Consider the following 21,559-nt stretch of genomic DNA (forward strand, 5'->3'; position numbering starts at 1 on the left):
GTTTTGGTAGTTTGTCTGAGGAACAGATGTTGCTTTTGCGCAGTGGTGGCAGAGGCAAACCCCCGGTAGCATCACAGGGCATTTCTGCCGGCAGTTGCCAGCTGGAACCTTTGAACCCGAACTATCTGAATGGCTGACTCTGTCAAACATCTGTTTCCTTCCCATGCACTGTTATTTTTGCTTATAGACCTTGCAACATTGACAAATTAACCTTTTTCACCTGTGGCCAGGGTAATGTGGTAAGCATAAATACTTTCCAATCAGAACAATGCGGTGTGATGGAAAGGTAAAGCATTAAAATGCATTCTGCTTTTTCATTGGACATTCGGTTGGCTGATAATTAACTGTGATCCATGGATCTTCCAAAAGTCTTTGGAGATTGAAAGTGCTGCATTCGTCTCTGATTCTGAGGGGAGAAAGAGAGAAACAGAGTGCCCTTATACCATTAGCCCGGGCTCTGCATGACAGATGTCCTCTTTAGACCAGTAAACCAATAGAAAAAGGATAATTACATCACAAGTCACAGATCACTGAGTCACTGTCAAGAGACCTTCTACTGCTCCTGCTAAGCTAAGACTATCTAAAGATCAAGACATTTTGGGCCCACAAACATTAGCAGGGGGAATATCTGGAGACCTTTTTCATTCCCAAAAATGATATAGAAGTTTATGACTTCACTTTATGATATCAAGATTAATTTTATAGTCGGTCCACTCAGTGGCCACCTAGGTACTTTCTAGTTATTTAGGTCCTACTGCTCTAAAGAGTGAGATCTCCAAAGTCCATGTTTCAGTAACATATGTCCAAATCTCCAATACAATGTCCCTTTTAGCTTCTCAGATTTCCTAATTCACTCCTTAAATTATCTTTGAAGTAAAAGACAGCCTTAACAGTTGCTCTTTTGTTAATTTGTAAGTTAAATGATGTAAACAACACTATCCTTATCCATAGCTTCAGAACCTTACAGAGGGTGAAAGCATCCTGTGTGCATTCCGTTGTAGTGTGTCTGCTTTTTTAGTCTCTCTGTAGTGTCCCAATTGGCTCGGTGTGGTTAGCACACAGGGTGGTCAGGGTAAGGACCAGGCCCAAAGCAGGAAGGGTCTATTCATGGGTGCTGCATTTCAAGGTCCTTGTGGAAAAAAAAAAAAAAAAAACGTAAAGAGAGTGTGCTTTTAGCTCCCACATAGAGCTCGGTTTATAGCTAGCTGAGTCTCACTTAAATAACTCATTTAGAATATGGACTGCATATTTAGTGCAGAGTGGGATTGTGGGTAAATACCAACAGCATGCTGTTTGCAGTGGGGCTTTCTGCTTACATTTGCACAAGGGCTGATACATGTCATGCAGATGAGTAATGGCAGAGCAGAATGGTGTAAAATCGCACTAAATAATCTGTATCACAGCCTATAAACCAATTCTGTTGATGGCCTGCGTATTCACATTGGATAATATAGTCATAAAGCACTTCTTTAATGACACTGACTGATGAATATTCATTGCATAGGTCCATCTGCACTATTTTATCATAAAATTGTTAAAGGTGCCATATGCGTGATAAACTCTTCGTGCTGCATGCTTTAAAATGCAGCTGTGCCTAACTTGGCATGAGGGACACAATGGTTCCTAATTAGATTGCAAAAAGAGAGTGCTAAACAATCTAGTTTAAAACAAATCTGCCAAGTTTTTGGAAATGTGCTCTTTGTATTCATGTTGGTTTCGTATGATTTTGAAAAACAAGTATATATATATATATATTTTTTTTTTCAAAACAGGTTTTTAAATATATATTTTTTCTTACAAATATCATTTATAAATTTCATTACACTTTTGAGGAGTCACACCACATGACACAACTTGACAGGTTATTGACCTTCACACAGAGTTATGAGGTTCATGTGACGGTTTTACCACATGACTTTGGTCACACCATGGACAGGACTTATTAACTCTTTCCCCACCAGTGTTTCCATCTACTGCAAGCGTTTTTGACCATTTTCACAATTTCATATCACCCAGAATATTTAGTTGTATGAATATCTGAATGTATCAAAAGAAAGAACAGACCCTCTGCTTTTAAACAAACAAACAAACAAACAAACAAACACACAAACAATCAATCAAACAAAAAAACAAACAAACAAAACGTTTTATTATAGCTTCATGTATTCTTTTTTTATCAACACTTGAATATGGGTAAGTTTCATAAAAAAAGCAACGTTCTGAGCAAAAAGCTCAGAAAATCGCAATTTTGTCAAAGACTACATCCAGATCAGATTCAGAACGATGATGAAAACACAGAGGGAGTAGATAGAGTCCATCAACACCCCTAAAGCTTCAAAGACGTCCTATAGCTCGTCCTGGGTCAACATTTCATTCAGTAACATTAGGCAGTTTTGATTTATATACTGTTTAATGTTGATGATCGCGTTATTTTACATACTTTATGCATATGATTACATATGATATGGCTTGTTTCTGCTTCTTCTTCGCATGTGTTTTGATCAGGAGATTCAGTAATCTTTCAGAAGATGTGTAATATCACCCCCACTGTATAACAGTGAGAACACGGAAAGCCAGAAAATTCCATCAAAAGCGGGGAAGCATTTTTTTACAAATGGCGGGGAAAGAGTGGATAGTAATAAGCAGCGAGTATTTTTGCTATGATAAATGTGTTAGTATATAATTAGTTTGTCTCTCTAAGAGATGAATGATTTTGTCACGATTATGAGACTTCTTTTCAAGAATTTCATTATTTTAATGAGTCTTTTTTGATTTTCATATACAATTGGAAAATAATATAGTAAAAAAATGATATTTTATAAACAAAGTTCGGGAGGAGCACGTTCAAATAATTGATCCAATTATCACATCATTCCAACCAGCTGTCAACAATCAGTAATCAACATTTCTATCCAATCAGCATGAGTGGAGACCTATATACATACTCATTTGACTCACCAACGTTCCTCGACAGTTTTTCAGCATCCCTCCACCACCCCGTCTCCTCACACTCGCCTGGTTACTTCCTAAACCTGCAATACGGGGGGAGTACTCTGGGTTCGGGCCGAATACCGAGCCCGGAGCCCTCTCTTCGGACAGCACGCCAAATATGCATACCATTTATTCCATCTGACTTATTTGTAAGTGTGAACTCGTGAAAAATATATAAATATGACATGGATTTCTAATGTACTTTTGAAATAAACTTGCACTTTTTCCAACTGGTCTATGTGCAGTCCTGATAGCCTCATGTATATTTTCTCCTAAAATCACTTAAACAAACTTCCCCATTTGCATTTTAAGTGAACAAAGGTTCCAGCCCTCTAGCATTAAAGCACTGATCCAGTATTGATTATTGGTCTTTTTTTTTTTCTTCTTAAATAACACCAGCACAGCTGCCGGAAGATCACAGCTCCACACCACAGGCTTTGACAGGATTGACATTGTATTTGGCATGCGATTAGGGGTGATGTGACGGGTTTAAATGTCAGGGCTATTGGCTGTATGTGTGCATGGCCGTGTGCCATGTGCGCTGTAGCATGGGTGCTAATCTGAGAGATCTGTGATACGACTGGATTGATGGAGGGAATTAGTGTCAGGGGGGGTCTTGGATGCAAGACTTAAATTACAGGATATGACCTCAGAGTTTGTGTGTGTGTGTGTGTGTGTGTGTGTGTGTGTGTGTGTGTGTGTGTGTGTGTGTGTGTGTGTGTGTGTGTGTGTGTGTGTGTCAGTAGGAAGACTACAGCCTTTGTGGAGAATTGATTGAGATTTTATCTTCGGATGTTCCGACACATTTAGGGCTGAGTGATATATTGAATATTCATGATATGTTTGTGATAACTTTGCTGGACATATAAAATTTGGCATCATCATGCATATTGCAAAGATTTAAAAGCAAGTTTTTTTATTTGGTCATTAAGATTCTTAAAGCCTGTTTCATTAGACTAGTTTCACAATCCTTCTGGCCTTGTGACTATGATTATGACTGAATATTACTATGAATCAAGTTGCTTTAATGTGATTTGAAGTGATTTGAAGTAGTAAAAATGGCATTAAGGTTGGTTAAATCAAACCATTTTCATGAATTATTGTGTTATATAAATTGATGCACATCTACAAATGTTTTCTTTTTCTTTCTGCCGTTTCAATAGCAGTAAAAGCAAAATATGCATTATGCAAAATGTATTTACATAATATTGTTTTTTTTTATTGTGAAGTTATATACACTATATATTTATTTAAAATGTATTACAGCACATACCTGGTTCTGAAACTGATTTTCCAGTATAAAACTTAATGTTGGTTAAAAAATGTTTTTTTTTTTTTACTTCATACATGTAATGGTGAGCTATTTAAGAAAATTGCTTTATGTATCATCTTTGCAACTCTAGGGAGACTTCTAGAAAGCATTGATATGCTACTGAAGATATTCAGAGTGCACTGCCATTGGCACTGCTATTTGTATTCAACATGTAGACTAATCTCCATATCCTTTAGGCCACATTGATTCATATTGGAGAATGCTTTGGCAAGTGGAGATTTTTCTGAAGGGAAAGTAAAAAAAAAAAAAAAAAAAAAAAACAGATAATAAAAAGTCTTTGCGATTTCCGTTCATCTGTCAGCGAAAGGTTTGGTGGGATTTTCCTGGCTGGTTCTTGTGATACTTCATACCTTCTTTGCAAGTATTCAGTTCAGGCTTTCCAATTTAAATGCAAATTTTACAGGACATCACAAGAAACCTGAGATGGGTGCAAAAAAAAATCATTCAGCACCAACGATAAATTATATATTTTAATTAACCAGCGAGAAGAAATGCCTCTATTCAGCAGCAATGGCCATAAATAAGATATGAATAAATAAATAACACAGGAGATAAAGGCGAGCAAAATGGGTCTCATTGAGCAACATTATTATAAAATCTGCAAAGCCATGGGATGTCATTAAGAGAAGGATCCTGAGCTGTCAGATATCAAATGTATTGTTCACGAGTTTGATGGGCTAAATGCTACTTATGGCCGCCAGAAAAAGGAGGAATTCTGAAGAACTGACAGAGAGATGCAATTTTAATTTCACTCCTGTCAGTCCTTTTTTTTTTTTTGAGTGCTGGAATAAATATGAAGTGTCAGTCAACAGACTATTCTCTGCTTTACTCAAGAATCTCAACGGAGTAGAGGAACGCTTTGGTTTTTATGCAGTGGTAATTGAAAAAAACGAAAAGTGCACTTTCTGACACATTTTTAATTTGGGCATACTTACTAAGTTGAACGTTAAAGGGTCATCAACTGTATTCTGTAATGATATTACTCCATAAGTAGTGCTGGGCAGCAATATTTGAGTAATATCTGGACATATTCTTGATTTCAAAGAGTTTATTGTCATTCGAATATAAATGATGACCTCATACAATGTTTATGATGAATTTTTGATGAACGACACACGGAGACAAACAAACGCAAAGACGTTATTCAGTGAGGATGTACAATATTGACTTTAGTCTAAGACATTGATCAAACAAAGAAAATAGTTAGCTCTTTTGTCTTCGCACTTGTGTGTATGTGAACCTTGTGTTTAGTGAGTGACGAATGGTAAATACAGCATGTTGATAAAAGACACGCTAAGTATGCAGACCCATGAATCAGAACATAATAAGTAGCTGACAAAAAGCAAAATATCCACAATATTAAACACCCCCATCAATAAAAGCAAATATTATAGGCACATCACTCCCACTTACATCTTCGACACCAGCCAAGACGAGCACGTTCTTGCCAGCAAAAACAATCAAGAACTTTTGCTACAAGTGAGCTAGGTTCTCCCGCAATTAGCGAGACGGTGTTGTGATTACAATGTTAAATATATAAATAAATAAAGTGTGTATACATTTCCTTTAGCAAGTCAACCATCCTGATAATGGGGTGTGTTATAATTTCCTGTTTAACTTTAATGAATAACTACCGTTGGGATCATGGGAGACAATTAAACAAGTGAGTGTACAAAACAAATAAAACCTTCTGCTTGTATTCCATCCATGGCTTTATGTGTGCATTCATTCAGTTTTTTTATTTATTCTTGGTTATGAATATTCCCTGTCTCACTCTGATGAATGTCTCTCTTTATGCTTGTTTTAACTGTGGGCTCTTTTTAATGTTTTAAATGCTGGTGTGCTTAGGGAGACAAATTGATATCCTGACCCTACAATGTGTTGCTTTTGGTCTGGATTTCAAATGTTTCACTGTGAAGTCTTCCCATAGGAAAGAACATCACAAAAGGGGTCCTGTTAATATCTCAATTATTTCTCCTGGACAAAAATGAGATTACATTGAGATCAAGTTGTGTTTAAGTCTCCTGCTTCTCAGAGTTTCCCAGTAATCTAACATATGTCGCCTCTACAGTTTCAGGAGTGATCTTAGAAATGCCTCAAACTGATTTTCTAAGATATGAAAGTCTTTCATAAATTACAAATTGGTAATTATTAATTATTTTTGCAATTCCATTTGGTTCCACTTGTGGTGCATACATTACACACTGTAACTTTACATTAATCTCCATTAAAGTGATTTCAGCAAACTTCCACTATTTTGCTTACTTCAACCACATGCCCTCCAAAAACATACCAGCAGCCAATGTCATTCAAAAACCCATGAACATTTAAAATGATTGATAGGCCTAGAGTTTTTCTGATTTAAGTTAAAGAAGGGTACTGTTTTGCTGTTCGCAGGGCTGTCAGAGACAGTTATGATTGATCAGGAGAACTGTTTCAGTGATATCTGTCAGGTAGTAGGAAAATCTTCTGTGTGTTTTTTGTGCCACTGTTGACACTAAAAGGAATTGAAGGCTGTTTGTTTAAATGACCCAGCTAAGTCAGCCAGAACAACAGTGGCTCAACCAATGGTGTGATTTTGAAACAAGACTTCCCTGTCAGGTCTTGGAGTGACTAGAAATGTGTGTGTCAGATAAGGGAGACATTCAGAAAGTGTACGTTTAGGGGTTTGGGAAACACTGTCCTGAGTTCTGAATTAGCAATAATGATCAAACAACATTTCCCCTGGTTTAAAAAAAAGTATGTGTGTATGGAGAGAGTGAGAAAAGATAAAGAGAGAGAAAAAAAGAGAAATAGAAGGCCAGATGAAGAGAGACTAAGGAGGTCTTTATGATGGTCAATCCTGGATCCAAACAGTCTGGCATTGTCTTTTCTTCTTCCTATTTCTCATCTAGGTCTGTCTATCCCACAGCCAGTTGGCCAGAGAGAATATCAGTCCCAGAGGGCATTGATTCCACTGATGAGACGCTATAAAGTAGGGAAGAGAGAGAGAGAGAGACAGAGATAGAGAGAAGTGGGGCGGGGAATCAGCAGGCAGAGACATTGGAAGAAAGAAAACAAGTGAGAGAGTGAGAGAGAGGGGGAGGGAAGGAGGAAACTGTCCTCCTCATGCTGTCTTGGCATCGGTGCCACCCAGTTTCTCTCGGGCAGGCCAGAAGCCTCACGATCTACCTCTGTGTGTGTCTCTGCAGATGGCCAACATTGTGACGTCCTTCTGCTGTGTGGTGCTTGCAGCCGTGGTGGTGGTTTATGCCCAAAGGCGCAGCCAGCAAGGTAAGTCCACATTTTGGATACTTCCTCCATCTGTTGTGGGTCTCCGGTGTGCGTGTTTGGTCAGGAACAAGACAATTTCTTAACAAAATCAGCTTCATCTTTTGTAGATTAGGGATCAGTTTGTTCTTTTCTGGTTATGTGTCTTGACTTTCTCTTTACTTGTCTTTTTTTTTTCGTCCCTCCTTCAGTCTGTCTGTTGGAGTGGAACAGATAAGTCACGTTGTGAGCAGAGGGTCAGTATCACCTGACTGTGGGGAGGGGTGTGTGTATGTGTGTGTGAATGCTGTTTAACGCATGGCCTGGCTGCCCGGAGACACAGAGGCTAGCCTGTCACTGGGTCAAAAACTAGAGCTCCAGAACAAAACAATCCTCGGAGTGTTTCTGAATGTGTCTAAGTTTGGACCAGACATGTTATCTTGCTGACTGTGATGGGTTCTCTCATGCTTGGGTGAATAAGCAACTATGTTGTTTCTGCATTCCAATTCAGTGTCATTTTGTAAGACCTCGGGGTGGAAGTGCTACCGAGGTATCCTTGTTTTGTTGGAAGCTACTATAAAGCTATTGTCATTTTTTTCCAGTTATTATTTAAGCCGGCATATTATGCCGTTTCCTAACCAGGTGCAACTCAAGTTTCCATCAACAAGTAATTTGTCTGTCCACAGAGAAGGTCAAAATGCTTCGCAATGCCTCACAAGCACATCCAATCAGAACATATTTGATGGACTTTGCACACTAGAGAAAACTAAGGGTTTGATGGAAAGGAATGCGTATAATACATTTAAGGGGTTTGGAAAAAGTGACAGAATTTGAAACGAAGAAGGAACAGCTAATTGGATGAACTGCCTACACCAGAGTGCTTTTCAGAAAAAGTGTTTCTCAACTTTTGGTCAAATGATATAGTATCACTTTACAAGACTCTTTGAGTTCCCTATCAGTCAGTCACGTCCAACGTTACATACGTCAGACATGATCTGACGAATTGGGATCTCGTCTGAGAGCCAAATAACCTTTGAGTGTAAACTGAACGAGCCAATGCACATTAGCACAAGATTTGAACCAGATTCTTATGCCTAATGCTGAATCAGATTCCGAGTTGACATCCATGATTTCTGCTGCGCTCTCGGTCTTGCTCTGAGCTTTTCTTAGCTGGTGTCTGGGGGTGCAGCATGACATTTCAATCGCATTGCCCAGCCCCCGTGCCTTCCTTGCTAGATGTGCATTAAGAACTTTAGCAGTATGGAAGCATATTTGGGCCAATATGGAACGCCATATATGCCAACATCTACGTAAAAAGTATTTTCCTCTTTCGCTACCCTTGATGGTGGGGTGGTCACAGGGTTCGCGGGGATTCCCCAGATGGAGTGGGCAGTTGCAGTGCCGCAGAGTGCTGCCACTTGTTGGGGTCATCCGCAAACCCATAAAGCACCTGTGAGACAACAGAAGCTCTGGCTGCTGGGGCTTACAGTGCTGCTGGACAGGCCGCCTCTGCCCTGCATGCGATGGCCACCCTGTAACTCTACAAGGCCAAAGCATTTATAATGTACGAGGGTAGTTCTGAGCCAGGGTTGATGCAGGAACTGCTCACAGTGATTGACCATGATGAAAGTCACAGCGCAGGCCCTCGGCCAGACGATGTCCATTTTGGTGGTCCAGAAGCGCCCCCTGGCTAAAATTAGCAGAGGTGCGAGATGTGTTAAAAATGAGCTCTCAATGCCCATCTCATAAGATCATCTTTTCGGCTATACTGTCGATGACTGTGACCAGCTGTTCTCCGCAATTCAGAAGCAGGCTGAGGCAATCAAGAGCTTGCCCTAACGTGCTAACGTCCGGGACGCTGTGACATCCGGGTTGGGGCCCTGTCCTCCACCTCACCGCCCCTTTGTGGGTTCGTCTGTGGTCCCTTTGACCCCCTAACTCAGAAATATGTTTGCAGCGATCGACCCGAAGGATGCACACTTTCATGTCTTGATTCTCCCTCAACACAGACCACTCCTGCACTTTGCGTTCGAGGGTCTGGTATATTAGTACAAAGTCCTCCCCTTTGGGCACCTTAGCCAGCTGGGGCTTCGGGTCAACTGGGAAAAGAGAAAACTCTCCGCTGTGCAGAGTATCTCTTTTCTCGGTATGGGGCTGGACTCGGTCAGCCTGAAAGCCTCACAGAGGAACGTGTTTGCTCCTTGGGCACATGACATCCGCAGCTGCAGTAACGATGCTCGGATTGCTTCATATGAGGCCGATTCAGTACTTGGCAACACTGCACGCACCGGGTGACAATTACCCCGGCCTGCCGCCAAACCTTCAGCCTGTGGTCGGACCCTGCTTTTCTACGGGCAGGAGTTCCCCTAAACCAAGTGTCCAGGCATGCTGTTGTCTACATGGATGCCTCCACCACTGCTGGGGTGCCACTTACAACGTGCATGCAGTTTCGGGGGTTTGGACGGGACCTTTACTGCATTGGCACATCAACTGCCTTGAGTTGCTAGCAGTACAGCTTGCGCTGGGCCACTTCAAATTGCCGCTACTAGGCAAGCATGTACTGCTCCGAACAGACAGCATTGCGACCACTGCGTTGATCAATCATCAAGGTTGAGAGTGTTGCTTCCTCCTGGGCGCTGGCACATGGCGCCTCGCTGCCAGATATATGTAGAGCTGTGGGCTAGGCAACACCTAACACTTTTGAAAGATTTTATAGTCTTTGTGTAGAGCCAGTGTTCTACCGTGTACTCACCCTGAGTGGCCAGTGAACGCCGGGGACCAACACTCATAAGTACGCCCAATGGTTGACCCATGTGGTAGGCTAGGTGCCATATGTTGTGATCCCTATGGTGATCCTATATTTGCATTCTTCCCTGTGGGCAAGCCCATAGCTTTCCCTTGGCAGAGTCTGCTCTGCCGTCCTTGCCGGTGTTGACTCTCCCCTAGTCTCGTGTAACCAGACCTTCAGACTGACGGCTGAAGGTCTGGAATTCATAGCAGCTTTCTTTGGTCAAGGCCCACCCATAAGGCCGTTTGACCGACATGTCAAACAACCAATTACAGATCGTTTCGTTCAGCGTCACGTCTCGGGGCGTGGAAATGTCCCCACAACAACAGACCGGCGTGCAACAAGTCAGTCAGCATAGAAAATCAAAGAAGGAGAAGAAAACAAGCAGGAAGTCATTGATCTGTTCGTGCACGTATAACAACAATGGCGTCTGCATTACCACAATATAACACAATACTGAATCGGCCAGCTGCGATGTCAGCGTCTGTTGTTTCATGTTTGCCCGCAAACGCGGCTGATATCCCCTTCGCAGTTAGGTACTTCACTTGATCTTCCATAATAGATAGGAGGGGACACACAACTAGTAAAATTGGATCTGCTGGGAATCCTTCTAAATGCTGACAAAGGGTCGGCCAGGCTTGGAAAATAATACTCTTCCCAAATCCCGTCGGCAAACAGGCTAACATATCTATTTTTGTCTCCACTAAGTGCCTCAAACAAAACTCCTGGACATCTCTTAAAGAGTCTATGCCGTGAACCTTGCATACTTTTGAGAATCCTACGTTTAGCTGATCTTGATAAATGCTCATTGTCACTCATGTAAACACAACAGTTTTTCTTCCACAATCACACGTCTGCGCTTTGTTTCCCGGCGGACCGAAAATAAACGCGACACTCGCGCCCCCCGGAAATCCGATAAAATTCAACCAATCAGATGACGACTTCGACATTCCTGAAGTGTTTCCAGTTAAGTGTACCATATGCATCAGACGTTTCGCCAACGTTCCGTGGGCGTGACGTCTGAGGCTGAGACTAACTCTCCCCTAACTAGGCTGGGGCTATCTCAGAGATATTCCATAGGTTGCACTGCCCTAATGGCCAGTCCCAATGTGTAATTTCCACATGATACCTCCCTATAGGCAGGATGTGGGTTCTGTAGCGTCCCTTTCCACCTGGAAAAGGCACACTTTTCCAGTGTTATCCAATAATCTCACTGTATGGGTCAGGCGGAACAGCAGTGATCGTCTTTCTCGGCGTAAAGTCCTGTCCCTCTTCCGCCCCAATAGGTGTGGGGGGATCAGGTGGCTTATGCTGAGCGCTGGATGGAGCAGAGATAGTGGCCCCTTTGGTAGGGAACCCAATTTGTCAGATCACGTCTGACGTAACATTGAACGTGACTGACTAATAGGGAACGTCTCGGTTACATTTGTACAATTCACGCGTTTACGATTACTGTACCACCGCTGAGCGGCCGGGTCAGGCTTGAGCACCCCTGATGTAGAATCTCAGAATCAAATTGTTCCTCATTTGTACTATAATGTACTTCAAGTCAATTAAACTAAAAGTGGTTGCTAAATGACTACTTACTAAAAAAGGAATCCTGACCCTATGCCAGTCAAAACTGCACATGTAGCTTCAGTTGGGAACATGGTTTGAGAGTGATAAGGCATCTTCTTGGATGTCTAATGCTGTTGTCATCCCCCCACACCCCTGCGGCGGCCCACGTTTTGTTGAAGCTAGTCTCTCACTAAAGCTGATTACATCGCTATAATGCCTAGTCATTGGCATGTGTTTCTTTGGCAGGCTTGTAGCACTGATACAGTGATGTCATAGTGGGGTGACATCACCACGTCATCCATCATCAGTGTTGCTTATCTGTTGCCACCCTTGTTCTGATTGGTCAGCTGATCATGTTTAATCTAGACAGCAGTCATCACAAATCTAAGCCTTTTGCGTAGACACGCACGCGCACACACACACACACACACACACACACACACACACACACACACACACACACACACACACACACACACACACACTTAAAAGTGAATGCCAGTACACAAACAGATTTAAGTACAGATGGACAAAAACAAATACACAGATGCAGAATCGAGACCAGTTTCATTACAATACACAAATATAGAGAATTGTATGTTAATGTGATAATTAACTTTCTATTCACATGGTCACACAAGATTTGTGTTTAATGCATCATTAGTGTAGGTATAATTATTGTTGAATATCTTTCAAAATTAACCATGACAAATGCAAAGAGTTTGTGACTTAATTAAAATGTTTCTTATTGACTAATTATAACTAAACTGGATTTGACATCTTGGAAAGTCTTTATTAGAATTCTGCCATTCATTTAATATTCATAGACTTAATATCCCATATGTCTGTACTTGAGACAAACCGTTAAAGCATCCTAATTCAGTTGTAGGTGGGTCTCTTCTCATATCTCTTCCATATAATCATGTCAATCACAAGGATAAAGATGTAAATCCTGATTTTGTGGGGGAAGGAAATGGTTCTGCATCAACATCTTTTGTTAGTCCATGAACAACATTCCATACTAACACACATACAGTAGTTTAACCCCATTTCCAAACAATTACTACCTAACCTAAAAGCAGATTGAAATGATTGGGTAACTAAGGCTTGTACAATGATGTGCTGTTTGTTGTCAAAGAAGGACAAAGACGGTTTATGTTTCGTAAATGAAAATATGCAGCATGAATAATATTATTAATGTGAGCTTCAAAGGATAGGGTGCTATCAAGGACAACACCCAGACCTGCATGGATGGCAAAACTATGGACTTTTTTTCAATGGTCAATAGTCACAGAGAAGCTATACGATTTTGCCAGAGTATATTTTGTACCTACCAGGATAATTTCAGTTTTACCACTATTGATTTTAAGGAAATTTTATGAAAACCAGCTTTTAATTTCAGCTAAGCAGCAGCACAGAGAAAGTGGAGGAAAAGCAGAAATAGGCATGGAAACAGGGGTAAAGCTGGGGGTTGTCAGCATAGCAGTGGAAATTAATATGGTACTTCCTAAAAATGTGTCCATGGGGCAGTAAATAAATAATGAATAAAAGAGGGCCCAAGACTGAGTCTTGGGGAACACCAGTGGTAACTTGCGATGGCTTAGATCTGAAGTTGTACAAACTCAGTGCGATATACAATCTAAATATACAATCTAAACCAAGACTGGCAGGTTCCCATAACTCCAAGGGAGGCCAGCCTTTCTAGGTGGATGATTGTATCAAAGGCCGCACTCAGATCAAGCAAAATAGGTAAAGTCAGCTGACCAGAAGCCACTGCCATAAGAAGATTATTAGTAACTTTGACAAGTGCAGTTTCTGTGCTATGAAGTGGACAAGTGAATTAACAAATGTTGTAATATTTTTTGTTTTAAGTTAAATTTTAGTTAACTATAATTACCCTGCAGACAACCAAAGTAAACTTTTGACTTTCTGCACTCTTCTTGTACATCAGACCAACATTGAATTTATTTTGAAAATAGATTCATAAATGTACATGAGTTTGCACGTTCTGTACGTACTAACACTGGAAAGATCTGTGATGTATTATTTTAAAGTGTTTTGATTGGTCATTAATTATTCAATCACTCTGTTTACATGTAGGGGCGGGGCTTATCATGAGTGAGCAAATTCCCACAAGAAATCAGAATGAGTTAAGAAATTTAAGCGAGAACTCACTCTTAACTCTCAAACAAAAACATGTTGGTTAAGAATTTATAATAAAGTTACATTAATAATCATGTGCTAATACCTGAATGAACTTAACCTGAATTAAGTTACACTTATGATCAGGAATATGGTTTTATATTATATGGACTGATAAAAAACTGATGAAAAAACAACAAAGGTGGTGTCAATACACATTTGGCGATAACAGTGGTAAGATTTTATCTAAATGGTATGTTTAATGGAATGTGAAGTAACATGAAGATGAAAAAAAATGAAAAAAATATTAAAAACTCTTCTTTTTTGTTTATCTGACACCTTTGATTTCCAATTCCTTGTAACGGACTTTCTTTGTTAAATACACATTTTACACATAACAGAAATATAAATAAAGGGTAGAAGTGTAAGGAGTATGCTTTCGAGCTAAAATATAATAGACCAAGTCTAGGGATATTTTTAAGACAGAACTAAGAGCACTACCCAGCCCCATCCTTCCATCAGAAAAAGACAGACAAAGCCTTGTTTTATGTCATCAGTCAGTGAGATGGAGTCCAGACAAGCCCATCTCTAACAATTTAATTATTCATGAGACCCTAAGTGAGAATGAGAGCAAATATATTTCAGAGCATCCATTGTCCTGGTCAGTTCCAATCCGGCTCAGCGTGGAGAGGCTGTTGAATTCAATCAATCACTTGTTTGTCTCTAGTGGCCTAAAGGGCCTCATAATACACAAGTACCCTGTTTGATGACGGCATCTTGATCTAGTATAGAAATGAGGAATGAATAATGTTGGTGAATGATGTGTCTCATGTGCAGACGTGCTGGATTATGACGGCAAATTGACAGCGTTCAGATATTTGCATTTCGACATGCGTGATTTCAGAACCAGGATTAAGACTTTGTCTTCAGTTGGTAAGCTGTGACTGGATCAGACATTTCTCTGCTGGCTTTCTTTGGTAATAGACAAATAATTTTGAAGCCGTCTACTAGCTATCTTCCCTAAATAGAAAAAAAACAGCATCCTTTTGGGGAGCAAGTGTGAATTTTATCAACAACTCCAAGTTTGGCTGTGCTAGAGGTGTGAGAATATGTGCGTATTGCCTCCCTAGAGAATTTGCATGGATTTTGTGGCACAATTGCACATTAATGTTTACTTCAAGAGCGGTGACGTTAAAGCTAGAACGTGTGAACCGTCTCTCATGCTCATACCTTGAATCAGCAGGGGGTGAAGAGAGAATAAAAGCGAATGCAGTGGCTATTTTCAAGCACGTCCTTGTTGGCAAAAAGAGCGTGTGAAAGAAGTCAGGTGCATGAACTTCTCACACTGTCAGCACCCTTCAAAATACATATCTCTTTTACTACCATTTTCAATGTGCTCTAGCTCCGCTTCAAGGATTTATACTAAACACATTGGGTGTTAAATGATAAAGCCTTATTCAGGAAAACCAGCTTCAGCCTTACCATGTGCTTGTTGAACTGTTTACCTCCAAAGATGTGCAAAAATAAATGTCTCACTACAGTGTATAAATCATTCAAACTCTCCACTGTCAATAAAGAACCTTTTCCTGCATCAATCAATGCTTAAGATGTTCTCCTTGGAAATCCCAACACCGAAAGCATAAAATTGGCATGGCTACACACAGCGCTGAGGAAACAGCTGTTTTGTGTGAAGCTACAGATGTAGGCCGTGTACTTCCCTTCCGTAGTTGCACTCTTATCCTCTTTTAATTAAACTGTGGAAATGAGACAACAAAGGAGAATCTTATGAATCCTGTCAAGGACATGTGTGCGGCATATTTCACCCTTATATCACAAGATAAAAAACAAGATGATGCCATGTTAAAAAAAAACATGTAGAGTAAGTATGTTTTTAATCATTTTATTTGTTTGTATGCATTGGTTTTTAGTGGTGAAATATTAGACATTATTCTTTATATTCTGAATGAATCTCACAAAAACATGATCCTTAACAGGAAAGTTCACCAAAAATTGTCTACTGGTTGTTAACTAAAGTTGTTTCAAAACTGTAAGACTTTTTTTTCCCTGTGGATCATGAAGATATTTTGAGAAATGTCTGTAAATCGTTGTCCATATTGTGACACTGTCACATTAACTATGATCTTATATTCCTATCTCTGTGGGAGACAGGATGTTGTGTATCGTCACGTCCTGTCTGATATCATCTCTGCACCTCCGGGGCCTTGTTTTTTTTTGCAAATCCCATTCTTATTCTACACCTAATCCTCAGTATGAGCTCCTATGCATTATTGTATTCAAATAAAATGCACATTATAAACATTAAAGATATACATATAACATATACTAATTAAATTAGGCTACAGTAGATATAGGTCTACTTGGGGCGGAATATACAGCCTATTTCGTGCTCAAGCGCACACATCAAGCTTGCCGCTTAGCACCGGCAAAAGTAATGATTATGAATGTGTCTGAAAAAATAGCAAGGGAAAATTGTAATTGTTTATTAATAAACTAGTGTGTTGTGAGTCAATTCGTTTGCTATTTGAATTAGTTCATGTAAAAGTACAAACTTCACGTTTCCCATAGATATATTTCTCATGTCTGTGAGACAAGTAGCATTCGCTGAGTTTCGGTTCATGTTTGTAAGTTCATGAAAGCTCCAGTTCATGAAAGGCACATTTTGTTTGTTTTCTTTGTTTTACAAAGGCACAACCAACGTTTTTATGTTATTGTGTGTTTACACAAAAGTAGGTTTACTTTACAGTTTCGAATGATATATATATATATTTTTTTTATATATATATATATATATATATATATAGACATATATATATTTATAAAAAAAAAAAAAAAAAAAAAAAAAATATCAAATGGTAAGCTAAATTTGAGGTCGATGGATGATAGATTGGATATTTTAAATTCTATGATTGTTTTACTTGCTAGCTTAGAATTAGGCTGCCATTTTGAAATAACCTCTGTGTCTGGAGCATGTATAAAATGCCTTAAAATACAGCTCTGGTAGGCTGCTCACTAGGTTTTGGAACAGAGCTTAAGTGTCCATCCCCTTGGTCATGAGCCAAATAACATGGCCATTCTAGGATTTTGCGAGCTCACTAATGGGGAATGTTTACTCATGGGGGTCAGCATAGATCTTAATATGCATTCGGGCAGTGGGCTGAAAGTCTTAATGGACTCGCACAATGCAATGCAGCTTCAGCGTTCCACTGTGTGTAAATTCATCTAATTGGCAAGGCAGAGTTGAACTCGGGATCAGACTGCTGGATTTGTGTTTGTTCAAGCGTGGTGTTCTTGTTCAGTACAGTGAACACTGCTTAACAAGAGAGAGACTTAGTATTATTTCACCTTAGTGAGATCAGGAGAGTTTCCAAGAGATGAGGAGGTTTATTCTTGCAGTTTTCTGTAAATGATCGTGTGAAGACTTAACGTCCGTAAGTGTTTCCCCTAGTTATCCTGCTTTTTAGTGTGTGTAGAAAAAAATCAGCTTTATAACTTTATAACATGGTCTTCAAAGGTTTTTTTATTTTATTTGCATTGTGGGTATAGTCTTTAAACTTTATTTAAAATGTAGAGTTCCCTTGGCTAAAGCCATCTAACTGCTCGGCTGGCAAAATGATCAAAGCTCTAACGGATAAAAAAAGCTCTGAAATGTTAATGAACTACATAAAGTAAAGTACACCTAATGCTGGGCTAGCAGTGGTCATGTTTGATTCACACTGCTCTTAATGATTGTGCCTGGAGAATAAAGGGCTACAACTGTGCCTAGATATGACTTGCTTGATTAGACTATACAATGAACTGCTAAATCTTTCCAAGAGGAAAAATAATCTCCTAACTTGTGTATAGATGAAGAGTATTAACTCTATTTTCGTGTTCATTATTCACCTACCCCCTATAAACTCTTGGCAGCTTCCTCTGGTGAGTCTTTATGCAGCGCTGCACGTCTTGGCATTGGAATTTCTGCCCATTCCTCTTGGCAAAATTGCTTAGCTGCCATCATGTTGGATGAAGACAGTTTGTGAACAGCAGTTTTTGAGTCATTGCACACATGCTCGATTGGACTGAAGTCTGGGCTTTTACTGGTTTGAAGCCACACCACTGTATATTTTGCCCAATGTTGTGGGTCATCACCCTGTTGGAAGATGTATAATCTTTCAATCCAAGGAGCTCTTGCAGATAGCGACACATTTTCCTTACAGGATTTGTCTTGTCTTTACGGGTTTTCCAGCTCCTGCCGCAGAGTAGCATCACAAAAACACAAAGCTCCCACATGCATAAATCACTGTGGAGTTTTCCGAATGTGATGTGCTATCTTTGGTTTGTACCACTGAGGTCTCAAAGATCTTATTCTGGTCTCAAAGAACATGTAATCTTCCTCCAAATTGTTGAGACTCTCACATTCCTTTGGAATTCCTTTGCCTGACAGTTGGCCAGCCTAGATGCAATATAAATAATATAAAATCAAATATACATTTTAAAATAAATTAATACACTTGAATTTGTTATAATAGCCTGCATATTGAAAAGTGCTGGTATCCATCTTGCAACAGCATGGCTGAGATCTTGGCAATGAAAGTTTGCTCCAAAAGTAAAAGTTCAAATAGTCGCCACACCATCCTGCTGAGATCAAATTCAATCTTTATTGAATTTTAAAGGAGTGTCTGTGTAATTTTTCTATAGCAGCACATCAGAGCATATCCCAAGGCTACTTCACGGACTGTCCAGACAGCTGTTTAAATCACACACGCTTCCACACAGATGTTTTTGTTTGTGAATAGAAACCTAATGTTGGATGAAAGTCTTGCGTAGGACATGAGCGATACATTTCTGGTGTGGATGGAAGGCTTTCCTCTGTTATTTCCCTTTTGTTGGTTGTCTGTGTGTGCGTGCACCTTCAGTGCCAAATGAATGCCTATGTAAGACATGCAAACGGGGAAATAAAACTATGGGATCTGTATTGCAACAGTGAGAAGGTGTGTGAAGGTGCCCATGCAGCGTTTCCATTACGGTATTGGGACAATCACTTGCATACAAAATAAATAATGTTACGGCAGTCCCTCTTGCCTTATTTGCACATACAAATAAAACTGTGTGTGTGTGGTCCTGGTAAACCTTACATTATGGAAGTACAAAATGTACCCACAAACATGGCAATATCCAAAATCTCTGATCCTTGTGGGGAAACTATTTGTTGGTCCTCAAAGTGTTCTGTGATGGGTAGGTTTTGGGTAAGTGGCATAGACAGAATGTGTGTAAGTTTTCGCTAGAATAATAGCATATTGGCGAGATTTGGTGTTTGAACTCTTGAAAGCGTCAAATGCTTCTATTCATGTTTTTGCAGTGTTGAGCAATGTAGCCAATCACAAACATCTGTTGATTTCTTGAATGCAATGGCCAATCAGACTTGTTTACGTTAGAATCCACTCACCGCTGGATTTTTTGTCCAAGAGTTTTGCACTCTCACAAATCCTCTCATTAACTTAATCTTTAACACAAAGATATTCTTTGTGCAGATTTTCAGTGATTATAGGGAGCGCTCTTTGAATTTTTAGAACTTTAATAAAACTTTTGTTTTGCTGCATTAGGTAAGGCATGCAGTGGCTATTTATTATTTGTATTGGTTGCCATTAGTATGCTTGCTTTTCTGTTAAAATTATAGTGGTTTAATAACAAAGGTATGCTGGGATGTGTAGGTTGTTACTAGGCTATATAACTTGAAACCATTTCATGACTTGCTATACAAGTTTGTTTTTAAAGAGGAAATGCATCTCCTTAGCCTTACCCTGGAGTTTGTTCACTCTAAGCCTATGGGTTAGGGGATAGAATATAAAGTTTGTACAGTAAAAAGAAAGCATTATGTCTATGGAAAGTCCTCATAAAATGTGCTAGTTAGACAGACTACCTGTTTGTCCGACCAATAGTGTCCACATTTTTATTTTAATCATTCGTAATAAATTATTATTCACAGTAGAGCCCGACCGATAAAGGATTTTGAAGGCCGATACCAATACAAATATTTGTTGGTTTTAAAATCCGATATTCCGATATATCGGCCGATTTTTTTTTATTTATTTTTTATAAACGCGCAACAAAACATTAACAGATTTCCCTAACATTAGTTATTTGTAGTTATTTATGAGTTTTAACTAAAATAATAACATGGATAATAATAATAAATAATAATATGAATAATAACTATTAAAGAAATACTTCAGTCACATTGTCAAAAGTTAAAAGGACAGTCAGTCAACTACACTGTAACAACGTAACGTTACTAGCTAATTCCGCTTCACTCTCGGCTTATTTAACAGCAGCTAAACTGGACATGATAGTCACAAATTTTTCATGCTTATTTGAGTTAAGTGAACTGATAGGGATGTTCTTTTAATTGTTATTCAAGCAATGTATGTCTCATGACCAACTCACCATGAACTCACTTAACCGTTGTTCTCTCTGCCCGACTCTGGCTGGATCAGCAGGTTGCAGGATGTGTGGCGCGTTATACACGAGTGTTGCCAACAGGGAAGTTGTAGAGTGCCCTCTGGTGGACAAACTATACAATGCCAGCACTCATGACATGGTTGAAGGCTGTTTCGTCCATTTTTTTTTTTTTGGTAATATTAATTTATCGGCCATTATAAATGCCGATACCAATAGTTTGGAAAATGCCTAATATTGGCCGATAATATCAAATTAATACTGGTAACAATACCGGTCATGTTCATTATCGTGATATATCATATTACCGTATCGGCACATGTCTACAACTGGTGAACATTCTTATGGCTTACTCAGTTGCATTTGCACATTACACTGGGAGAGGATAAATATATTTTAAGAATAAAAATATTACACAATCCAACATAAGGTGCAAATCTGCCTAAACCTTTTGATCCCATATTGTTAATGTGTATTACTGCTTTACGGCATGCACACGTACCCAAACAAACCTAACAAAATATTATAAGCAGGTCCCCAGATGCCAAAAAGAAGAGTATTAAAACGGATTTCAAAAATTTAATTCCTAGTGTCCTGAATAATCCACCAGGTATTTTTCAACCCCTGGGCGTGCATTCATTTTCCATATGCGTTTTTGTAATTGCATGATTATCTTTTCTCTGCCCTGCTCGAATGTGAGTGTTTTTCCTGCTGTTGTACTCAGAGCACCACTTTAAAATATGCAGATTAACTACCTGTCATATGTCAAGTGGTATTACAGAAATGAAATATATGCAGAAGAGCTCCACATTTACAGTGTTGTACTATAAATCTAAAGTTGCAATTCCAGTACATTTTGTGCATGAATTGAATGAGACGACACTGACTAGAACTTGAACCCGAGCTATACACAAATAGAAATACTGCAAAGCTCTGGGAGTTCTTGCACAAGGAACAGAGCTCTTTCGAGATTTGCTGCAATTGATTTGCTGTGATATTCTCTGTACTCTGTTAGCTATCAGAGTAAGAAAAACACCCTCATG

General features: G+C 39.5%; 1 protein-coding gene across 1 annotated transcript in view; it reads left to right on the forward strand.

Annotated features, from left to right (window-relative positions):
- cntfr (ciliary neurotrophic factor receptor) overlaps positions 1–21,559 on the forward strand; it is a 187,600-nt gene that overhangs the window by 55,871 nt on the left and 110,170 nt on the right. The window contains exon 2 of the mRNA XM_079600814.1: positions 7,516–7,597. Within this exon, the coding sequence (XP_079456940.1) occupies positions 7,516–7,597 (82 nt within the window). The remainder of the gene's footprint in view (positions 1–7,515; positions 7,598–21,559) is intronic.

Source organism: Phoxinus phoxinus (assembly GCF_949152265.1).
Source record: "Phoxinus phoxinus genome assembly, chromosome: 23".
In the NCBI taxonomy this organism is placed as follows: domain Eukaryota; kingdom Metazoa; phylum Chordata; class Actinopteri; order Cypriniformes; family Leuciscidae; genus Phoxinus; species Phoxinus phoxinus.